Source organism: Schistocerca cancellata, chromosome 5, assembly GCF_023864275.1.
Source record: "Schistocerca cancellata isolate TAMUIC-IGC-003103 chromosome 5, iqSchCanc2.1, whole genome shotgun sequence".
NCBI classification, from domain to species: Eukaryota; Metazoa; Arthropoda; class Insecta; order Orthoptera; family Acrididae; genus Schistocerca; species Schistocerca cancellata.
Genome location: NC_064630.1, coordinates 128989536 through 129010780, shown reverse-complemented (window position 1 = coordinate 129010780; position 21245 = coordinate 128989536). Strand labels below are relative to the sequence as shown.

Here is a 21245-nt window from a genome sequence, read left to right as displayed (position 1 = left end):
TGTATAGGAGGAAGTCTATCAATAGTTCGTTAAAAGTATGTTATAAAATGTACGTACTTCTTACATAAATTGATCGTGAACTTTATGATGATATATTTATTAAGTGTAAGCGACTGCAGTCTTTCTCGGCGTATTCCATTGATGAATTCTTCTCGGGTTATCAGCCGAGTGGTGGCGTCGTCTTGTGGCGACGTTTCAATGAGTTTCGTACCCATCATCTACTGGCGAAGATGAATTCATCAGCATTTGAGAAGTGACTATCTGTATCACGTAAGACAACTTAAACCGTACCAAGACCTTGCAGTTTGTTTTTGAGTATAAGCTAAAGCAATGTGTAGAATATGTGCTTTGTTGTAATACTTATTGAGTTATTAGTTTATGCTCCTCTTTATTGTATGTCATACGAGTAAATTAAATTCCAGCCACATACATACATCGCAACACTAAAAAGTCAGCACGTAATGGGATATAGAAATACTTATTTTGAGAGTATGACATATCTTTAGAGGCTGTATGAGGTGAAACAAGTGAGGGACATGTGATACAAAATTCAAACACAAATTAGAGTGGAAGCAGAGAGCAGTTTATTGGCAGCAACAGTGAGTGAGTAACAGTGGCAGGTGAGGCTTCAGCTTCAGCCGTAGTGCCAGCCGCGGCCTCCCCATCCGCCGCCGCCCCAGCCGCCGCCCCAGCCTCTGCCCCCGTAGCCGCCTCCCCAGCCTCTGCCCCCGTAGCCGCCTCCCCAACCTCTGCCGCCCCAGCCGCGGCCCCCCCAGCCGCCGCCCCAGCCGCGGCCGCCCCACGCAGACTCGGCGGTTCCCAGCGTCTCCTGGGCTTCCTCTGGCTGTGGATCGACGTCTGCGGGGATGCAGAAGGCGACCGTCACCGCCATCGCTAGCACCAGCAACTGAAACACAAAGCACGAATCTTAGAACACCTCCTGCCGCCATTGTTGAAGCAAATACAGGGCTATTACAAATGATTGAAGCGATTTCATAAATTCACTGTAGCTCCATTCATTGACATATGGTCACGACACACTACAGATACGTAGAAAAACTCATAAAGTTTTGTTCAGCTGAAGCCGCACTTCAGGTTTCTGCCGCCAGAGCGCTCCAGAGCGCAGTGAGACAAAATGGCGACAGGAGCCGAGAAGCGTATGTCGTGCTTGAAATGCACTCACATCGGTCAGTCATAACAGTGCAACGACACTTCAGGACAAAGTTCAACAAAGATCCACCAACTGCTAACTCCATTCGGCGATGGTATGCGCAGTTTAAAGCTTCTGGATGCCTCTGTAAGGGGAAATCAACGGGTCGGCCTGCAGTAAGCGAAGAAACGGTCGAACGCGTGCGGGCAAGTTTCACGCGTAGCCCGCGGAAGTCGACGAATAAAGCAAGCAGGGAGCTAAACGTACCACAGCCGACGGTTTGGAAAATCTTACGGAAAAGGCTAAACCAGAAGCCTTACCGTTTACAATTGCTACAAGCCCTGACACCCGATGACGAAGTTAAACGCTTTGAATTTTCGGCGCAGTTGCAACAGCTCATGGAAGAGGATGCGTTCAGTGCGAAACTTGTTTTCAGTGATGAAGCAACATTTTTTCCTTAATGGTGAAGTGAACAGACACAATGTGCGAATCTGGGCGGTAGAGAATCCTCACGCATTCGTGCAGCAAATTCGCAATTCACCAAAAGTTAACGTGTTTTGTGCAATCTCACAGTTTAAAGTTTACGGCCCCTTTTTCTTCTGCGAAAAAACGTTGCAGGACACGTGTATCTGGACATGCTGGAAAATTGGCTCATGCCACAACTGGAGACCGACAGCGCCGACTTCATCTTTCAACAGGATGGTGCTCCACCGCACTTCCATCATGATGTTCGGCATTTCTTAAACAGGAGATTGGAAAACCAATGGATCGGTCGTGGTGGAGATAATGATCAGCAATTCATGTCATGACCTCCACGCTCTCCCGACTTAACCCCATGCGATTTCTTTCTGTGGGGTTATGTGAAAGATTCAGTGTTTAAACCTCCTCTACCAAGAAACGTGCCAGAACTGCGAGCTCGCATCAACGATGCTTTCGAACTCATTGATGGGGACATGCTGCGCCGAGTGTGGGAGGAACTTGATTATCGGCTTGATGTCTGCCGAATCACTAAAGGGGCACATATCGAACATTTGTGAATGCCTAAAAAAACTTTTTGAGTTTTTGTATGTGTGTGCAAAGCATTGTGAAAATATCTCAAATAATAAAGTTATTGTAGAGCTGTGAAATCGCTTCAATCATTTGTAATAACCCTGTATCTGCAGCCTGACTTGGGAAGCATCCAGAGATCACGGCCCGCTTCCAGACCACAGTCATGTCCATCTTAGTTCTGCATCTGGAAGGACGAGTACTTGTTCTATTTAAACCGTTCCATTTCTTTGTACTAGAAACCACTTCAGATGGATTTCAGTATGATACGAACCCTCTTAGCTGGTATTTTCCCCAGTGTTCTTTTTCCAGATGTGTTCAGCCTGTAATTACCTAATAAAAACTAGCAAGCCTTCAGGACCTCGTAGTCTTTAAATTATCTTAAACTGCAAAGGTACGTAAGTGTAGTGTGCTGGGTTCTCTTCTAATATTATGTTATGTCTTGGATGTTCGGGATTTATATTGTGATACTCTGATGCCAAACAAGCTCTTAACCAGCCAACAAACTTCCGAAATTCAGTACAAGGTACTGTTTAAAATGTCTTCTACTACGAAGTTCTTACAATCGAAATTCAGTTTCTGTAATGCATCTGAAAAAAAAGATAAAAAGTAAGACTTTCGGTGGCAGGACATCATATGGTGTGAATGAGCGTGGATATGGTAACCTTATACACACCGTAGAGTTGACACTGGGACTCAATTGTGAATACGTCTGGATTCTATGATATCAGTAGTGCCGTAGCATGCTCCTAAAGTTTCGTAATCAAAGGTCAGGTTATAACACTGAAATGTCAAAAGTGTATCTGCTGCCCTCTCTCTCACTACACAGACGCAATAGAAATACGTCCAGAACTTTTCCGAGGTGTTCAAGGGGTGACTGGTAGATAAAATATTTTCAGGCTACGAGGCGAATTGATAAGCCAGCAGCTGTGGCCGAGCAGTCCTAGGCGCTACAGTCTGGAACCGCGAGACCGCTACGGTCGCAGGTGCGAATCCTGCTTCGGGCATGGATGAGTGTGATGTCCTTAGGTTAGTTAGATTTAAGTAGTTCTAAGTCTAGGGAACTGATGACCTCAGAAGTTAAGTCCCATAGTGCTCAGAGCCATTTGAACCATTCGAATTGATAATTTTATTTTTGTGCACAGTTCTGTTGGGGTCCAGACAGCTCCAAACATCTCACGAAGACGACTGAGTCACTTGTAATATTGTGCAAAAAAATGGAATTTTTAACTCTGTAGGAAACTCTTAGTACGCCCTAAATCATATCCAGCAGAGCACTGAGCTCTATCCTGAAGTGTCGGAAGTTCGGGTTCATTTTGGGCAGTCTACAGCTGGTGAATAAAGACGCGTGGAAAAATCAGTTTCTGGTTAGACACTGGACTCGCATTCGGGAGGACGACGGTTCAATCCCGCGTCCGGCCATCCTGATTTAGGTTTTCCGTGATTTCCCTAAATCACTCCAGGCAAATGCCGGGATGGTTCCTCTGAAAGGGCACGGCCGACTTCCTTCCCAATCCTTCCCTAATCCGATCAGACCGATGACCAAGCTGTCTGGTCTCCTTCCCCAAACCAACCAACCAAAAATCAGTTTCCACCAGTGAAGTAATTCTTGCTCAGTTAGTCCTGGAAAATAGTAATTCGTATGCTCTATATAGTATATTAGAAAAATATTTGCGTCACTATGCATCTGCTGCAGCATGATCAACCGACGGGACATCAGAGTTACCACGTATGGAATATGTCCTGTCATTTAACGTGTATTCTAATAGCGTCTACAGTATGAATTTCATGTTTTTGAATTTCTTGCATACATCAAAACTGAACAAAAACTAGATAATTGCTCCATGAAGGATTCCACTTCAGAAAGCATGTTCTTCCTGGCATGATGAAGAGTCGATTTTCAAATCAGAACAAGCCAGGGCCATGTCATCATTGTAGTACACTGCCCAATAAACAACAGTGATATCTAATCTAGCCTTAGGGTTGGTGACTGAGTTTAAGCTGTAATCGCCTGTGAAGTGGACAGCTACTATTGTGTGACTATTGTGGTCCTTACTGAAAACTGAAGAATTTATTCATAAAAAGAAGGAAATTGGAATTGATAGTACGGAAACCTTCATTCAATAACTTGCTCAAAGAAGAAGAAAAAGATGCCCACTTCAGGTTATCTCTGTTGCTCAAAGAGATGTATATTGACTGCGTGGCCCTTACGGATGCTGTATCCTTCTTCCTTAGGGTGATCATTGCGACAGCAAGCAAGATAAGACAGATAAATGAACTAAATGAAAATATTAAGTTTCAATTTTCCCTTCACTGAACAAATTTCTGTGATAGGTTAGTTGATAACTAATTATGAGACCAGCAAATGGGTCACTTCAGTATCTGAGTAAAATAATCCATCAGAATGAGTAATATTAGCGAGAGTTACTATTGGAATCGGAACAAATGGTTCAAATGGCTCTGAGCACTATTCGACTTAACATCTGAGGTCATCAATCCCCTAAAACTTAGAACTACTTAAACCCACCTAACCTAAGGACATCACACCCATCCATGCCCGAGGCAGGATTCGAACTTGCGACCGTAGCAGTCGCGCCGTTCCGGACTGAAGCGCTTAGAACCGTTCGGCCACCGCGGCCCACTGGAATCGGAACAGATTAAGTATATCACCTGAAACAAAATTCTGTAGGATCAAAACTACGAATACAGAAAACAAATTCAGACACTGTACATTCCCGGTTAAATCGTATGTAAAATGGGTGTATCAATGAACAGCTGAGCCATATCAGTCAATCAGACGATATATATCCAGGGACGCAGATCCTAAAACTGAAGAATAGTATTAATTCGTTGCCTGTACCTTAAAACAGCCGACAGTAAAGCCAATATTTGGAAAAAAAATGAGCATCTTTGGAAGTGTAGAGATAGTTTGTTTTGCAGTTATCCACACGTGAATAGAGTAAGGAGGGGGCAAGTAATATACACTCCTGGAAATTGAAATAAGAACACCGTGAATTCATTGTCCCAGGAAGGGGAAACTTTATTGACACATTCCTGGGGTCAGATACATCACATGATCACACTGACAAAACCACAGGCACATAGACACAGGCAACAGAGCATGCACAATGTCGGCACTAGTACAGTGTATATCCACCTTTCGCAGCAATGCAGGCTGCTATTCTCCCATGGAGACGATCGTAGAGATGCTGGATGTAGTCCTGTGGAACGGCTTGCCATGCCATTTCCACCTGGCGCCTCAGTTGGACCAGCGTTCGTGCTGGACGTGCAGACCGCGTGAGACGACGCTTCATCCAGTCCCAAACACGCTCAATGGGGGACAGATCCGGAGATCTTGCTGGCCAGGGTAGTTGACTTACACCTTCTAGAGCACGTTGGGTGGCACGGGATACATGCGGACGTGCATTGTCCTGTTGGAACAGCAAGTTCCCTTGCCGGTCTAGGAATGGTAGAACGATGGGTTCGATGACGGTTTGGATGTACCGTGCACTATTCAGTGTCCGCTCGACGATCACCAGTGGTGTACAGCCAGTGTAGGAGATCGCTCCCCACACCATGATGCCGGGTGTTGGCCCTGTGTGCCTCGGTCGTATGCAGTCCTGATTGTGGCGCTCACCTGCACGGCGCCAAACACGCATACGACCATCATTGGCACCAAGGCAGAAGCGACTCTCATCGCTGAAGACGACACGTCTCCATTCGTCCCTCCATTCACGCCTGTTGCGACACCACTGGAGGCGGGCTGCACGATGTTGGGGCGTGAGCGGAAGACGGCCTAACGGTGTGCGGGACCGTAGCCCAGCTTCATGGAGACGGTTGCGAATGGTCCTCGCCGATACCCCAGGAGCAACAGTGTCCCTAATTTGCTGGGAAGTGGCGGTGCGGTCCCCTACGGCACTGCGTAGGATCCTACGGTCTTGGCGTGCATCCCTGCGTCGCTGCGGTACGGTCCCAGGTCGACGGGCACGTGCACCTTCCGCCGACCACTGGCGACAACATCGATGTACTGTGGAGACCTCACGCCCCACGTGTTGAGCAATTCGGCGGTACGTGCACCCGGCCTCCCGCATGCCCACTATACGCCCTCGCTCAAAGTCCGTCAACTGCACATACGGTTCACGTCCACGCTGTCGCGGCATGCTACCAGTGTTAAAGACTGCTATGGAGCTCCGTATGCCACGGCAAAGTGGCTGACACTGACGGCGGCGGTGCACAAATGCTGCGCAGCTAGCGCCATTCGACGGCCAACACCGCGGTTCCTGGTGTGTCCGCTGTGCCGTGCGTGTGATCATTGCTTGTACAGCCCTCTCGCAGTGTCCGGAGCAAGTATGGTGGGTCTGACACACCGGTGTCAATGTGTTCTTTTTTCCATTTCCAGGAGTGTATATTATGTTCCCGTTACAGTATGGTAGTAGGTGTAAATTCCTTCCTATATCACTGGGAACAATATCTGCGCATTTGGCTGAAATGAGGACTTTCTGTTGTTGATGGCAAGTCATCAGCGAGTAAACCTTGGAGAGCCGACCAGTGTTTTGCAGGCGGGATGAGCGCGGAGCTGACTTGCACCATCGCACTGACTGCGAATGACGCGAGTGTCTGCGTCCCCGCATTCACGCTGAATGGACTTGGATGCTCATTACCATACGAAAGCCGGCGTTTCCATTAGTCGGCGAGTGTCTCTGGGCTCTTCAAAGCGGCGCACAACCTTCTGACGCAGCGGTGGCGTTGCTTTAAAGAGGAAGAGACCTTGGCAGCTACGGAAAGAGTACCTCGGACGTCAGACGCAAAAACTGAGGTAAAAATAACTGTAGACAACTTTCGGGAAATACGACTCTGGTGGCCGAAGTATTGTCGTATTGACAAAATCAGCCTGGATTAGGCTACTACACAATAAAATACGGTATTGAGTGATATATTCTGTAAAAGATTTCCTGTAGTCTCACCTTGCGCTTTACGTCTCATTAACAATAATGTAACACACTTAACAAAGATAGGGAAGAAACAAGTAATACATCGTCTAGAACTGACTTGACTTAATGAAGGAAAAATTTTGGTAAAGGTAAATCAGAATGTTTGGTGCGGTAGGTACCACACTAGCTTCCGGAGAGCAAAGTGCTCTGTGGCTAGAAGAAGGCTCCTATAACACTGCATACGAACATTTTTCGTAACATAAATATAGAAATGCGTCATGTAATATATATCTAATAATGGTATCTCTTGCGCAGAACGTAACTCGTCTTTCTTGTTTGTCCGTGACAAACAATTTTTTTGATCTGTGGGCACTTCGTCAACTTGTGCTTCTATATTTGCTGATACCTAATGTGTGAGTGCGAAATGTACATGATATTGATGCGTGCCTTGTACATATAACGCTTCAGATACATAGCAATGAAGTCAACAGTACTGAAGACGTAGAGTATGGGTGTTCAGCTTGATTAACTGAGCCCAACAAATTAAAACATGAATATGACAAGTGTATCATCTTCCTCTGATCTTTCACCGTTTGTACCGCGAGAGACAGTCCGCTACTGATGATAATCGTCCAGCTACGACCACTTTTTTATTACGCGTGCGATCAGGTAAGATAATATCTTTTCTGTCTGCACGAAAATCTTCTAGCCTAAGATACGAAAATCGCGTCCTCCAAATTTTTACGAATGCCAATACTTTGTCCTGACTCTGTGTGTGTACGTATTTTAATGTATATTCGCCCTCTTTCCAAGGCTGCGATCAGAAATTACCATGGCGGTTGCTCAGAATGTGAGAAATCGTCTACAAACTACACTCTTGAAACTACACTCCTGATCGAGGTTCCTAAATACGGCTCGCGGAGACGATCTGCCACTGGATTACGTCGCTTTATCTCCAGCTGCGGTACTCTGAGTTGATCTGCAACGCCGGGGCAATTACAATCAGTCCTGGAGACGGAGGTATTGTTTCTACCTAATTCTGGCATGATAAAGATGTCGTGAGTTTCGCTAAAATGTTTGATCCTTGTTTGCAGATTGGCGAAACTATGAGCATGTTCCCGAATGATGTCAGATATTCACAAGTTACGTTCAAATACAGACAGATCGTGTAAGAGAAGATTCGTCAACTTTAACATGAAACACAGTCATGACGGTCCTACTGGAGCAGAAGCTCTGCCGCAGCCATAAGCAACGTGAGCTAACAACTGGGCTGTTTCTGTCAACGAATAATGTCAGTCCCACTACCCGCCGTCACTTGAACAGATGCTATAAGTCGTTGCTGTAAGGAGTAGGTTAGGCGTACGAATAGATGTTAATTTATGACCATTTATTTTTTATACCAAATCCCTCTGCTAGGGATCGTCTATCATCATCTACATCTACATCTACATCTATACTTCGCGAGCCACCTTACGGTGTGTGGCGGAGGGTACTTATTGTACCACTATCTGATCCCCCCTTCCCTGTTCCATTCACGAATTGTGCGTGGGAAGAACGACTGCTTGTAAGTCTCCGTATTTGCTCTAATTTCTCGGATCTTTTCGTTGTGATCATTACGCGAGATATATGTGGGCGGTAGTAACATGTTGCCCATCTCTTCCCGGAATGTGCTCTCTCGTAATTTCGATAATAAACCTCTCCGTATTGCGTAACGCCTTTCTTGAAGTGTCCGCCACTGGAGCTTGTTCAGCATCTCCGTAACGCTCTCGCGCTGACTAAATGTCCCCATGACGAATCGCGCTGCTTTTCGCTGGATCATGTCTATCTCTTCTATTAATCCAACCTGGTAAGGGTCCCATACTGATGAGCAATACTCAAGAATCGGACGAACAAGCGTTTTGTAAGCTACTTCTTTCGTCGATGAGTCACATTTTCTTAGAATTCTTCCTATGAATCTCAACCTGGCGCCTGCTTTTCCCACTATTTGTTTTATGTGATCATTCCACTTCAGATCGCTCCGGATAGTAACTCCTAAGTATTTTACGGTCGTTACCGCTTCCAATGATTTACCACCTATGGCATAATCGTACTGGAATGGATTTCTGTCCCTATGTATGCGCATTATATTACATTTATCTACGTTTAGGGAAAGCTGCCAGCTGTCGCACCATGCATTAATCCTCTGCAGGTCTTCCTGGAGTACGTACGAGTCTTCTGATGTTGCTACTTTCTTGTAGACAACCGTGTCATCTGCAAATAGCCTCACGGAGCTACCGATGTTGTCAACTAAGTCATTTATGTATATTGTAAACAATAAAGGTCCTATCACGCTTCCTTGCGGTACTCCCGAAATTACCTCTACATCTGCAGATTTTGAACCGTTAAGAATGACATGTTGTGTTCTTTCTTCTAGGAAATCCTGAATCCAATCACAAACCTGGTCCGATATTCCGTAAGCTCGTATTTTTTTCACTAAACGTAAGTGCGGAACCGTATCAAATGCCTTCCTGAAGTCCAGGAATACGGCATCAATCTGCTCGCCAGTGTCTACGGCACTGTGAATTTCTTGGGCAAATAGGGCGAGCTGAGTTTCACATGATCTCTGTAGGGAGACGGCGAAGAAAGGAGTATACGGGAAACACAGACCGTAAGAAGGCCTAGAATGTTATTACAAGCGTTGAGACATCAAGGAAAAAAGAAACGGAAGATTAGTGTGTCGTCCTGTCGACGACGAGGTCATTAGAGACGGAGCACAAACTCGGAATTGGGAAGAAAATCGGCCGTGCCCTTTCAAAGGAAGCATCCTGGCATTCACCTTAAGTGATTTATGGAAATCACTGAAAACTTAAATGTAGATGACCAGACGGGGATCTGAACCGGCGTTCTCCCAATTGCGAGTATAATATGCTGACCAATGGGCCATTTCGTTTGCTAAGATATCGAAGAATCTCTTCCAATGTACTAAAGTGAGCCGCATAGAGCAAAAGCTGTAAGGAAGACAGACACTAAAATTTACAAAACAGAGAAAGACGTTGAGCGTAAGTGTCAATCTGAGGTGAAGAGATTAGAAGAGGAAACTAATGCGTGGCGGCTCAGATCAAACCAGAAAAGACTGACGAAAAAATCCATCTTAACAGTTTTGACCTTTTGTAGACACCTTGTATGTATGCCTAACAGAGCCGTTATGCTGTTGGTATGTAATATTAACTATGTCGAACAGTGTTTGATGAAATTAACGTCACTTTTTTTTCTCAGAGTTCCCCTGTCGGATTCCTAAACATTTCTTATGATTGGTTCTGGTTGGACTGCCGGCTACAGATCTAGCGGCACACCTCTGAATTCCTTCTATCTACGCCGTTATCTGTTCTGGTGAGGAAGTCAAACACTTCGGAAACGAGTTAAAAGTTAAAACATCTGTGCCATCCGGAGATACTTCCGGATATGTGGGTACATTGTGAGAAGAGAAGTCGACAATTTAGAGAAGACCACCTAGCAAGGAAAAATCGAAAGCAGATGACAACTAGGAAAAGTAGCCAGTAGATGGTTGGAACAAGCTAACAATACTACCAATCTGCCTCTTGACGTTATGTTAAAAGAGATAAACATAATTGCGAGTGGAGACGTGTAGTCCAAGATTCAACCACGTAAGAAACTGGTGAAAACCGGTAACGATACCGAGCAATGCGTTAACAGACTAATGATGATCCTATAGGTTAGGAATAGAATTCGAGCGTACGAGAGGTATCTCAGCGAGGTATCTCAGATAGTGAATTGTGGCATGTTCTATCATGTTATATACAGGGTGAGTCACCTAACATTACCACTGGATATATTTCGTAAACCACATCAAATACTGACGAATCGATTCCACAGACCGAACGTGAGAAGAGGGGCTAGTGTAATTGGTTAATACAAACCATACAAAAATGCACGGAAGTATGGTTTTTAACACAAAGCTACGTTTTTTTAAATGGAACCCCGTTAGTTTTGTTAGCACATCTGAACATATGAACAAATACGTAATCAGTGCCGTTTGTTGCATTGTAAAATGTTAATTACATACGGAGATATTGTAACCTAAAGTTGACGCTTGAGTACCACTCCTCCGCTGTTCGATCGTGTGTATCGGAGAGCACTGCAACATACATCGCGTTTCTACAGAATGATCTGCCAATGTTGCTCGAAAATGTCCCACTGGAAACGCGTCGACGTATGTGGTATCAGCATGATGGTGCACCTGCACATTCCGCAATTAACACTAGGCTGACCCTTGACAGGATGTTCTACGGGCGTTTCATAGGACGTGGAGGACGCATAAATTGGCCAGCCCGTTCTCCTGATCTTACACTTCTGGACTTCTTTCTGTGGGGTACGTTAAAGGAGAATGTGTACCGTGATGTGCCTACAACCCCAGAGGATATGAAACAACGTATTATGGCAGCCTGCAGCGACATTACACCAGATGTACTGCGGCGTGTACGACATTCATTACGCCAGAGATTGCAATTGTGTGCAGCAAATGATGGCCACCACATTGAACATCTACTGGCCTGACATGTCGGAACACACTCTATTCCACTCCGTAATTGAAAACGGAAACCACGTGTGTACGTGTACCTCACCCCTCATGGTAATGTACATGTGCGTCAGTGAAAAAGACCAATAAAAAGGTGTTAGCATGTGGACGTAATGTGCTGTTCCAGTCTCTTCTGTACCTAAGGTCCATCACCGTTCTCTTTGGATCCCTACGTAATTCGGTGCTCTCCGATACACACGATCGAACAGCGGAGGGGTGGTACTCAAGCGTCAACTGTAGGTTACAATATCTCCGGATGTAATTAACATTTTACAATGCAACAAACGGCACTGATTAAGTATTTGTTTATACGTTCAGATGTGCTAACAAAACTAACGGGGTTCCATTTAAAAAAACGTAGGTTTGTGTTAAAAAACATACTTCCGTGCATTTTTGTATGGTTTGTATTAACCAATTACACTAGCCCCTCTCCTCACGTTCGGTCTGTGGAATCGATTCGTCAGTATTTGATGTGGTTTACGAAATATATCCAGCGGTAACGTTAGGTGACTCACCCTGTATATTTCCGAATAGCGTCCTTCTGACGCGACACAAAACACGTTTACTTTTGAGCGGTCACTATCGCCATCTAGGAGAACATAGAGCTTCTCAGAAACTCATACCTAACTCTGCTAATAATTTTGTTGTTCCTCTGCTCAGCTGAAGTAGCCTGCTGTGTCCACTTCTTCTTGTTTCACATCTCTGGAAACTCTCCTCCACGGTGGGGTACACAGAACATGGTGTGTGGATTGAATAAACGAAGTTACACATTTGATGGGGGCTTTCATTCATTATACCAGTTGCTAATAACACGTCTCTCGGCAAAATCTTTTACTTACCCGCCACGATTTTTTTCTGTACATTACAGTGTTGTCTGTGAACAAACTGAGAGATCTCATGCCGCTGTATAAATCAGGAAAAAAAGTGTCGCGACTGCGCGTTACTACCAGACTACAACTACTCTGCAGTCCTTCAGTATGTAGTTCGCAACAGAATTTACGTTGGCTTTTGGAGGAACTAACTCATACTGCTGGAAGACAACAAGGGTACTCGGATTTCAGTAATGTAATAGTGAGAGTGAGAGATCAAGTACCGTGACTTCGGAACACCAGCTATTACTGCAGACAGAATTACAGTCGCTGCAAAAAACAGCAGTTACGTTTATTAGCGTGGCACGCGACGCGGTTAGTCATCGCTATACAGACAGGCGAGAAGCACAGCCGCAAGCTTAAGTGCATTACTCGGCGATTACCGCAAATTGCAGCCTTTGTTCAAAGGGGCGTTGATTTAGCACAGAAAGTCCCACGACCCGTAGCGCAACGCACCTCTTACAGGGTACTGAACTCCTTGCGTATCTGCGGATTCTTACAAGTGATGCTTCCCATTGAGCATCATGGACTGTTTTCTCTTCACATGAACTCCTTTCACATGCACAGCTCTTACGTACAGTAACGACGCATCTATCACCTATGTTGTCTTCCTGTAAGACGTTGCCGAGCTAAAGCTACGAAGAGACATAAGGTAGGACGAAAGCATAAAATCAGTTTCGCGGAAGATATATGAACTTAAATTTGGAGAGTTCTGGAAAAGTGATAAAGTGAGCTTGAGCTCTGTGTAAGCTTTGCTAGAGTAACATTCGACAAATTTAAATTGTATACTAGAATTCGAAAGCAGAACCACCTACAGAATATTCAGCAGATTTACCCAGCAAACAAAAAATGGCCCACAGCTTGCACGATAACGTTGTCCTATCGCAGAGTCAAGGGAACGATGTGTTGTCCTACTGGCTACGAGGACTCTCGGGAAAACATGGGAATAAGCAAGCTCATGCTTCAGCACCGCCGATAAGAATGTGGCGCGATGGTGTTCCGTCAATCATGAAGAGAGTCGCGTGTCAGTGGGAAAATGAGCAGATGGAGATACTACGCGACAAGTGACACCAGATGCAGCCCAGTAAAAGAGCAAAGGGGGCGTATTTCTAGTCACTCAGATGGATAGCAGTTGTGGCACTGGTCGCCCCCAGGGAAACAAGTACCTGTTTACGTTGCTTGAGACATGCCAGATACCATGCTCCATATCGTATTTAACTATATTCTATTTTCAGCAAAGAGAGCCTTAATTTGCCCTTGCAGTATCCATTTCGACACACTTTATTTTATTAATCGACATTTTATTAGAAAATTATAGCTATTTAATTAACATCACGAGACGTGCAGACAAAGATATTACTTTGCTGATGCCAGTCCATGTTCCGGCTTTTCTTTTAAATTCGTTATTCAATTTAGAGAGAATGGTACGAGTTCCGGCTGCTACTCCTGAAATTTCCATTTTATTGTTCCGAAGAATATCAGGTATAGGATCGTTGATTTAGTACTTGAGCTTTCAGACATGTTAAAATTGCATCGTCAAGTTATTACAAGGGTAAAAGATTAAGCTCTTTTTATTCTTTGTTCAGTCAATCCTGTTCAGAGTTTGTGATGTCTGCACGTAATCGACCACTGATTCTGTGAGAGAGATTTTTTATTTTTATGATGTTACCTTCGTCCTCGTATGCAAGTAGGCACGTGTTACAGATCTGCAGGGGTAATAATGCAAATGAAATCATAAGGAAAATATAAAAGCCGTAAAGCATGTCATTCAAATAGTTATTCATCTTTTTTCATTTGTCATCCAGTTCCATTTCAATTACTAGCATTATTTTTTATTAAAGACATCACATCGTCTACCTGAACAAAAAATGAGTTGATGAGTTGAATGTGAGATGCTAAACTGTTTGTATTATTTGTATTCCTGCTCAAACTGTTAGTTACGAGCGGGATGTGTTCATGTGGTGTCACCGCCAGACACCACACTTGCTAGGTGGTAGCCTTTAAATCGGCCGCGGTCCGTTAGTATACGTCGGACCCGCGTGTCGCCACTATCAGTGATTGCAGACCGAGCGCCGCCACACGGCAGGTCTAGAGAGACTTCCTAGCACTCGCCCAGTTGTACAGCCGACTTTGCTAGCGATGGTTCGCTGACAAAATACGCTCTCATTTGCCGAGACGATAGTTTAGCATAGCCTTCAGCTACGTCATTTGCTACGACCTATCAGTTACTATTGATACTGTGAATCATGTACCGTCAAGAGCGACGTTCATCATTAATGGATTAAAGTTAAGTATTCCACCAGCTACGTCCGTTTTTCTAAATTCTGATTTCCTTGTCCTGTTCCAGACCTCACGCCAGCCTGCGTGAGCTAAAATGCGTACATTTCGGCCTCCTCTAGTAACATGGTGTTGGCTCTCTTGCCAGCGACAACAGTTCATATTTCCTTATCAGTCACTAATGAACTGTACTTACCACATTCATTGTTTTGTAGTTTGACTGTCGTCCTTTCTTTTATACATGGTTTAAACAAGACATTTTTATACAATGGAGCATGGACAATGGGGTCAAGAACAGCAATCGATCGCGAAAAACATGTTCACGTTAGACCTCTGTATGCTCTATGGTAACCAATATTGTTTACTATGTTGTTATATGCACTGAGGATGAAGACTTTTAATTATTTAACCATACTTATATCGCAGAAAGTACATGAAGAGCGCACTAAACACAAAAATCTCGCCGGCCGGGTTGGCCGAGCGGTTCTAGGCGCTACAGTCTGGAACCGCGCGACCGCTACGGTCGCAGGTTCGAATCCTGTCTCGGGCATGGATATGTGTGATGTCCTTAGGTTAGTTAGGTTTAAGTAGTTCTAAGTTCTAGGGGACTGATGACTTCAGAAGTAAAATCCCATAGTGCTCAGTGCCATTTGAACCAAGAACATCACAGGACCGGCATGAAAGAGTTTATTTGTCCCTAGCAGTCCACAAATGGATTACGTGGAGTGCTGCTTCACATTTGCCTCTTTCAGTTTCAAGCGATAGTGTGAAAATATAGCGATAGGAGAACATCCTCCCCAGTGCGTGTCCACTGAACCCCAGCACCAGCTCGCTCGACTGTAACCTGTAATTTTAAAACACGGCTGAATGCGTTATGAACGAAGGCCTGACAGCATTTCGCACATCGAGCTCTAATCGGGGGAAACCGGCAAAGTATTGGCGCGCGTAGGGGCAGGGCTGCCGTGCCGGCAGAAGACGCACCTGCAGCTGCTGCGCTCCATAGCTGCTGCTGAGGCAGCAGCAGTGTATCACGTGCGAGGTCGTACACCCAAGGACGCCCTGACGAGCCGTAGGCTGACCCCTGCCTCCCTACTGCCGCCCCCCCCCCCTACCACAACAGCCCAGGTATCCTTTTAACACTCTCATAAAAACAAAAGAGGTCTGTCTGGCGCCACGTCACCTGGAGAACCGGTGCTCACAGGGCATATACCTGCTGCAGCTGCGTACTTGCTCTTCATCTGTTTACGTTTTTACTGCCTCGTCTGTTACACGAGACAGCAATTAAAAGCTCTTGTCACCACTTTAGTCACTTGTCCATAACGTAACTGATCGCGCTCCAAGCCCCAGACGCTTACTGTTCGTAAAGAGCTTGAGTGCTTCGCATACAGGCTTCATGAAGGATCGTAGTTCGTTTAGAAATGTGGAGGTTTGTTGATGATCGGAACATACAGAAATGTTCGTTCCGCTGCACTGCATAATTCGATCTAATTTGCAACCATCTATCCTAATGACCCAATTGATATCTGATAACAGATTGAATCTCTCGAAATGAGAACAAATAAAAAGAAGTGACGCGTTCCCTGTTCTTGGTCGAGACCGGATTTCTGTCCGACAGTAGCCGGCGTCAGACTGGACTTGAGCCCACGGTCGGTCTTTTCCCGATGATTATCGCAGTAATGCTCCCTTCGTTACCTGCAACGGTCGTTCACTGCAACAAGCTCCGTTTATCTTAAGACTCCCCTTCTTTCGTGTTGAAAATATTGTTGTACTTACGAAAGTTGCGGGCTTCCGTGAGTAAACTGACGTGATGGTACTCAACAGCGAGAAACTATATGTCGGTGAATTTTATTGTATGGTAGATCTTGGACTCTGCGTACTCCTCCACAGCCGATTTACGTTTCCCAATAAGCAACACCCTTTATGTTCGGTGGTTCTGAAACTAATGGATAAATAATTGAAGGGCTACTAGTGGTTGTGAATGGCTATTCAGTCTCCCCCTGTGGGAAGATTTGGCTCAATTGCCTCTTTGACGTTAAAGTGGTTAGACAATGAACAGTGCCTTCACTGGAACAAAGAGGGATTGGAGAATCGTCTGTAGCTCTCTCTACCTTTTCCTGCAAAGGTTTATCGACATCGAGGGAAATCTAAATCCTGATTTGGGGCCATGTAACGGTATTGCACATAGAGATTCAGCAGCCTTTGGTGTATCTATATCTACTCTCCAAGTCACCTATGGCTATGGGTGGCGACGGCAACTTCTGGTACTACAAACTGACCCCTATTTCCCCTTAACTGTTGCACTTGCGAATGACACGTGGGAAGAATGATCGTCGGTGAACCTCTGTAATAATTCTAATTTCTCTAACTTTCTTGTGGTGGTCATTTTCAGAGACGGATGACCACACGAGCAAATTAGAGACATTGAGGCTAATACAGAGCCTTACCAACAATGACTATTCACTTGCAGTCCCGATTTCACACGTCATTAACAAGATGGGCACTTTCAATCTACTCGGCCATCTTCAGATCTAGAAACGGTTGTGCAGACTGAAATCATTTATCTCGTAAATGACGTAAGGTAACTTTGCTGCAAATATACTGCGAGACGTGTAACTGTGTTTGCAAGTCTGTGACCAAATCAAGACGATCAGACGAAGATACAATATTAACATTCCTCTGACATTATCGTCAACATTAAGCGAATAGTCAGCTGCAGCTGCATTATTCTAATTTGCACACTATTCGGTATATTTTTATTTATTTTATTTATCTACTTCTTTCAACACCAAAACCGACGATGGTTGATGTACAAAATTTTAAGTTACAAAACGGAACAAAACTTTAAGGAACCGTAAAGGTCTGCGTACTACATAACGTAAATGATTCGAAACTAATACGAGGATCAGAATTTAAAAGGTGTAGTACAAGGAAACCTTTTAACCATTATTTGAAAATATATGCTTCATCATTCACATCTTTCATTTCCTCTGGAAGCCTGTTGAGGATGCACCCTGTACAATAGAGCGCATGACTGTGTTAACGTAGTGTTGCCTAAGGGTAAATCGGTGTTAACTGCAAGAATTATGCTGTCCGTTTTGACCACATTTACAATATTATTACCAATGTAAAATACAAGTCGCCGAGGGGGGGGGGGGGCGGATAGGAATTTTATTCCGGATGCTTACAAATTTAAGTTGCTTCAGCCACGGCACACCTCTCTCGATCACTTGTTACGAGTAGCCTCTCTCGATAGAATAGTTGGCTGTCTGATTTTCATTAGAAAACTACATACAAAAAAGAGAAAAACAGCTATGATGAAAGGAACAAAAAAAAACTGTATCTAATAGCCGGCCGAGGTGGCCGAGCGGTTCCAGGCGCTACAGTCTGGAACCGCGCGACCGCTACGGTCGCAGGTTTGAATCCTACCTCGGGCATGGATGTGTGTGACGTCCTTTGGTTCGTTAGGTTTAAGTAGTTCTAAGTTATAGGGGACTGATGACCTCAGAAGCTGAGTCCCATAGTGCTCAGAGCCATTTCAATCATTTTTTGTATCTAATAACACAATGCAGCATGAAAGTTGAGTATACGAGTTGGCATCCTCATTCAGTTTTCTGTGTACTTGTTCAGACTAGAATAAGACGTGCGGAAACGAGTCTTGAGACATTGAAACAACCATTTCTTTAACTAATGTAGCGAGGCAACTGTAAATGTGATTATAGATGGCGAATCTGGGGACTTAACTACGGATTTTCCGTTTGCACTTTCAGAACCTCATTGTTTGTTTACAAGATACATCCAGAGGGTCAGCGGTAATAAAAGTGATTTGAATGTTAGGTACTAACTTTGATTTTAATGATGTTGGAGAGAACCTATTTCAGATTCATCTATTACCTCTCCATATATTTTAAATAACTGTATCTTAAAAGTGACGACAGTAATTTGAAGATATCTTTTGTCCTATATGTGCAACTGAACGATAAATCACAAAGGACGTACCGGAACTAAAATAAAAATGCAGTGCATACTCAATATTCTAGTTCATAGATTTTTTAGCATGCAAGGAACTGTTGCGCAACCTACGTGAGATGCATTCAGACTCTGAATGGAATACACTGCTCTTAATGTTAACGAACAATCAGGTTTATTGTAACATCCCTCACTGTGTAACAAATTACCTTTATTTCAGTGCATTAGAATTTGAAAACATCTTCACAGATACATATACTTCTTAGGACATAACATAAAAAATTGCTCTCAGAGACATGTAGTGCCCGAAGATATCTTGTAAATAACGGGAAACTAAGTCCCAAGGTTTAAGTTGAGAAACTTATTACACAGGTAGAGACGGTTATAAAAGATACATATTTTTCAGAAGAGACAAACCAAATGTCAGTTGAAAAGTGAGAAAAGTTGCAGTCTCAACTTGAATCATCACAGTGGCTTTGGATAAAAAATGCATTTTATGTTAGGGAAGCATTTTTAGACTTAAAGAAGCTTCATACTCTAAGTAAGTACCAGTCAGATTGTGGAGATGTACAGAAAACTGGTTCATAGGTAAAGGAAGAATATTTTTCTATATCCCATTTTTGGACTAAAAAAAATCTCCTTCACATAGATTCGCTGTAAGAACGTGATAAACACAGAAAACTTTTAGCCTCGGCCTGAAACATCATAAAAGTACCAAGCGACAACTACGACTTTTTTTTTTCAGGGAAACATCGAGGCCATCAAAAATCCTTGATGTCACAAGAAATGCCAGTCACATTTACGATATGTACTGAAAACTGCTATTCCTTTCGAGAAGAAATAATTTTGGAATATTTCGCCCTAGAAAATGCGTTTTCAAATTATTTCGCTATGGGTATGACGGAATCAAAATATATTTGAAAGTGGTTTCTGCATTCTGCGTGAAACTTCTGTGGAGTAATAGCGAAAATTCTGTATCTGTAATCTGTGAATATAAGATCGATTTCTCTTTAGAACAGGCCATGTGTTAGTTATTTGGTTGCCCTATGAGTTACCACCGTTTAATATCCATTTACTTTGTAGATTTACTGTGGATATTTGAAGATAATAAGAAGATGTAAGGTCCGAACCAAAACATGAGAACAGTGAACATTTTCAGAGTGCGAACGAAAGTTTTCGGAAAAAATGGTCCTTATATTTCTGTACTACTAATTAATGGCTAAAGGAATGGAGATATAGAAACGGGCAGTAAAGAAAAATGGGAAAAATTTATTTGCTGCGGATAATAACGGAATATGGACAATAATTATGTAGTCAAACACATCGCAGCGTAAGAAGAAAATTTGTATACGAAATATATTAATCAGACGCGTTCTATGAGAGAATGAATGGAACACAATGTCAACGTGACCCACTATTAAGGTGAGAATAAAATCAGAGAGATTAGAGCCCACACAGAGGCATGCCGACAATCTTTCTTTCCACGAACAATATGAGACTGGAATGGAATGGAGAACCGATAGAGCTACTCAAAGTACCCTCTGCCACACACCGTCAGGTGGCTTGCGGAGTATGGCTGTAGATGTAGATGTAGATGTGTTAGGTAGGAGTTTGCACGGCACTCACCGACAGGCGGAACATGGCGTAGTCTGTCGTCTGCTTCAGGTCAAGCTGCTAGTGTGGTGTGGTGTAGCGCCACACGCTCTGCCTCCAGCAGCGAACCGCGGAACCTTAAATACGTTACCGGGGTGCCGTCATGGGGCAGTCATTGCGGTCGCTTTGGAAGCGTGCAAGAGCTTAGCTCCTCCCACACCGTGCCTACAGATACACGCAGGTACAGACAAAAGGAGGGGTGGAAGAAAAGCCGGGACCTAGCCTCGAGCCCCCCTCCCAGAAACGCCCGGGGGAGGGACCGCCGCAGAGGCTGTTGCCGGGACCTTGAACTCCGGCTGTCGGTCTCCTTCACTCTGCCCCGGGTAGAAAGGGCTCGTCCGGAGGAAGGCAGAGCTGCCAGCATGCCCGTCTGACTCACGCCCGACCGCCGTTGAAAACACTGTGCAACGTTCTCCAGCTCCAGAACCTGCGTGGCATGGCAATGTGAAAGACGTCATGTGACATATTCAGTACCTGGAGTGGCTCCACCCGATTTCAATACGTAGACGGAATTTAACGGTTTGCTATTGACCTTTATAACAGAAAACCCAATTCAAGCCTAATAGCACTGAAACGATGTTCTGAGGCAGAGCTGAAATTGTAAAAACTGAACAAAGCTCCGGGGCCCGGTGGAACCCCTATCAGAATCTATAATAAATCTGCAGCAGAGAGAGCCCCTATCCTATTGTAGATCCCTCGAATAAAAGACCGTTCCCAGTAGTTGGAAGAATGAATAGGTCACACCCGTTTAGAAGCAAGAAGTGGAAATGATACGC

At 44.3% G+C, this 21245-nt stretch overlaps 1 protein-coding gene across 1 annotated transcript; it reads right to left on the bottom strand.

Moving 5' to 3' along the window:
* Positions 1–561: 561 nt before the first annotated feature.
* Positions 562–20600, bottom strand: LOC126187425 (uncharacterized). Its single transcript, XM_049928497.1, has 2 exons — positions 20443–20600; positions 562–907 (listed from the first exon to the last, which is right to left on the bottom strand). The coding sequence occupies exons 1-2, from the start codon at positions 20455–20457 to the stop codon at positions 635–637; spliced, it is 288 nt and encodes a 95-aa protein (XP_049784454.1). The 5' UTR covers positions 20458–20600; the 3' UTR covers positions 562–634.
* Positions 20601–21245: the final 645 nt, after the last annotated feature.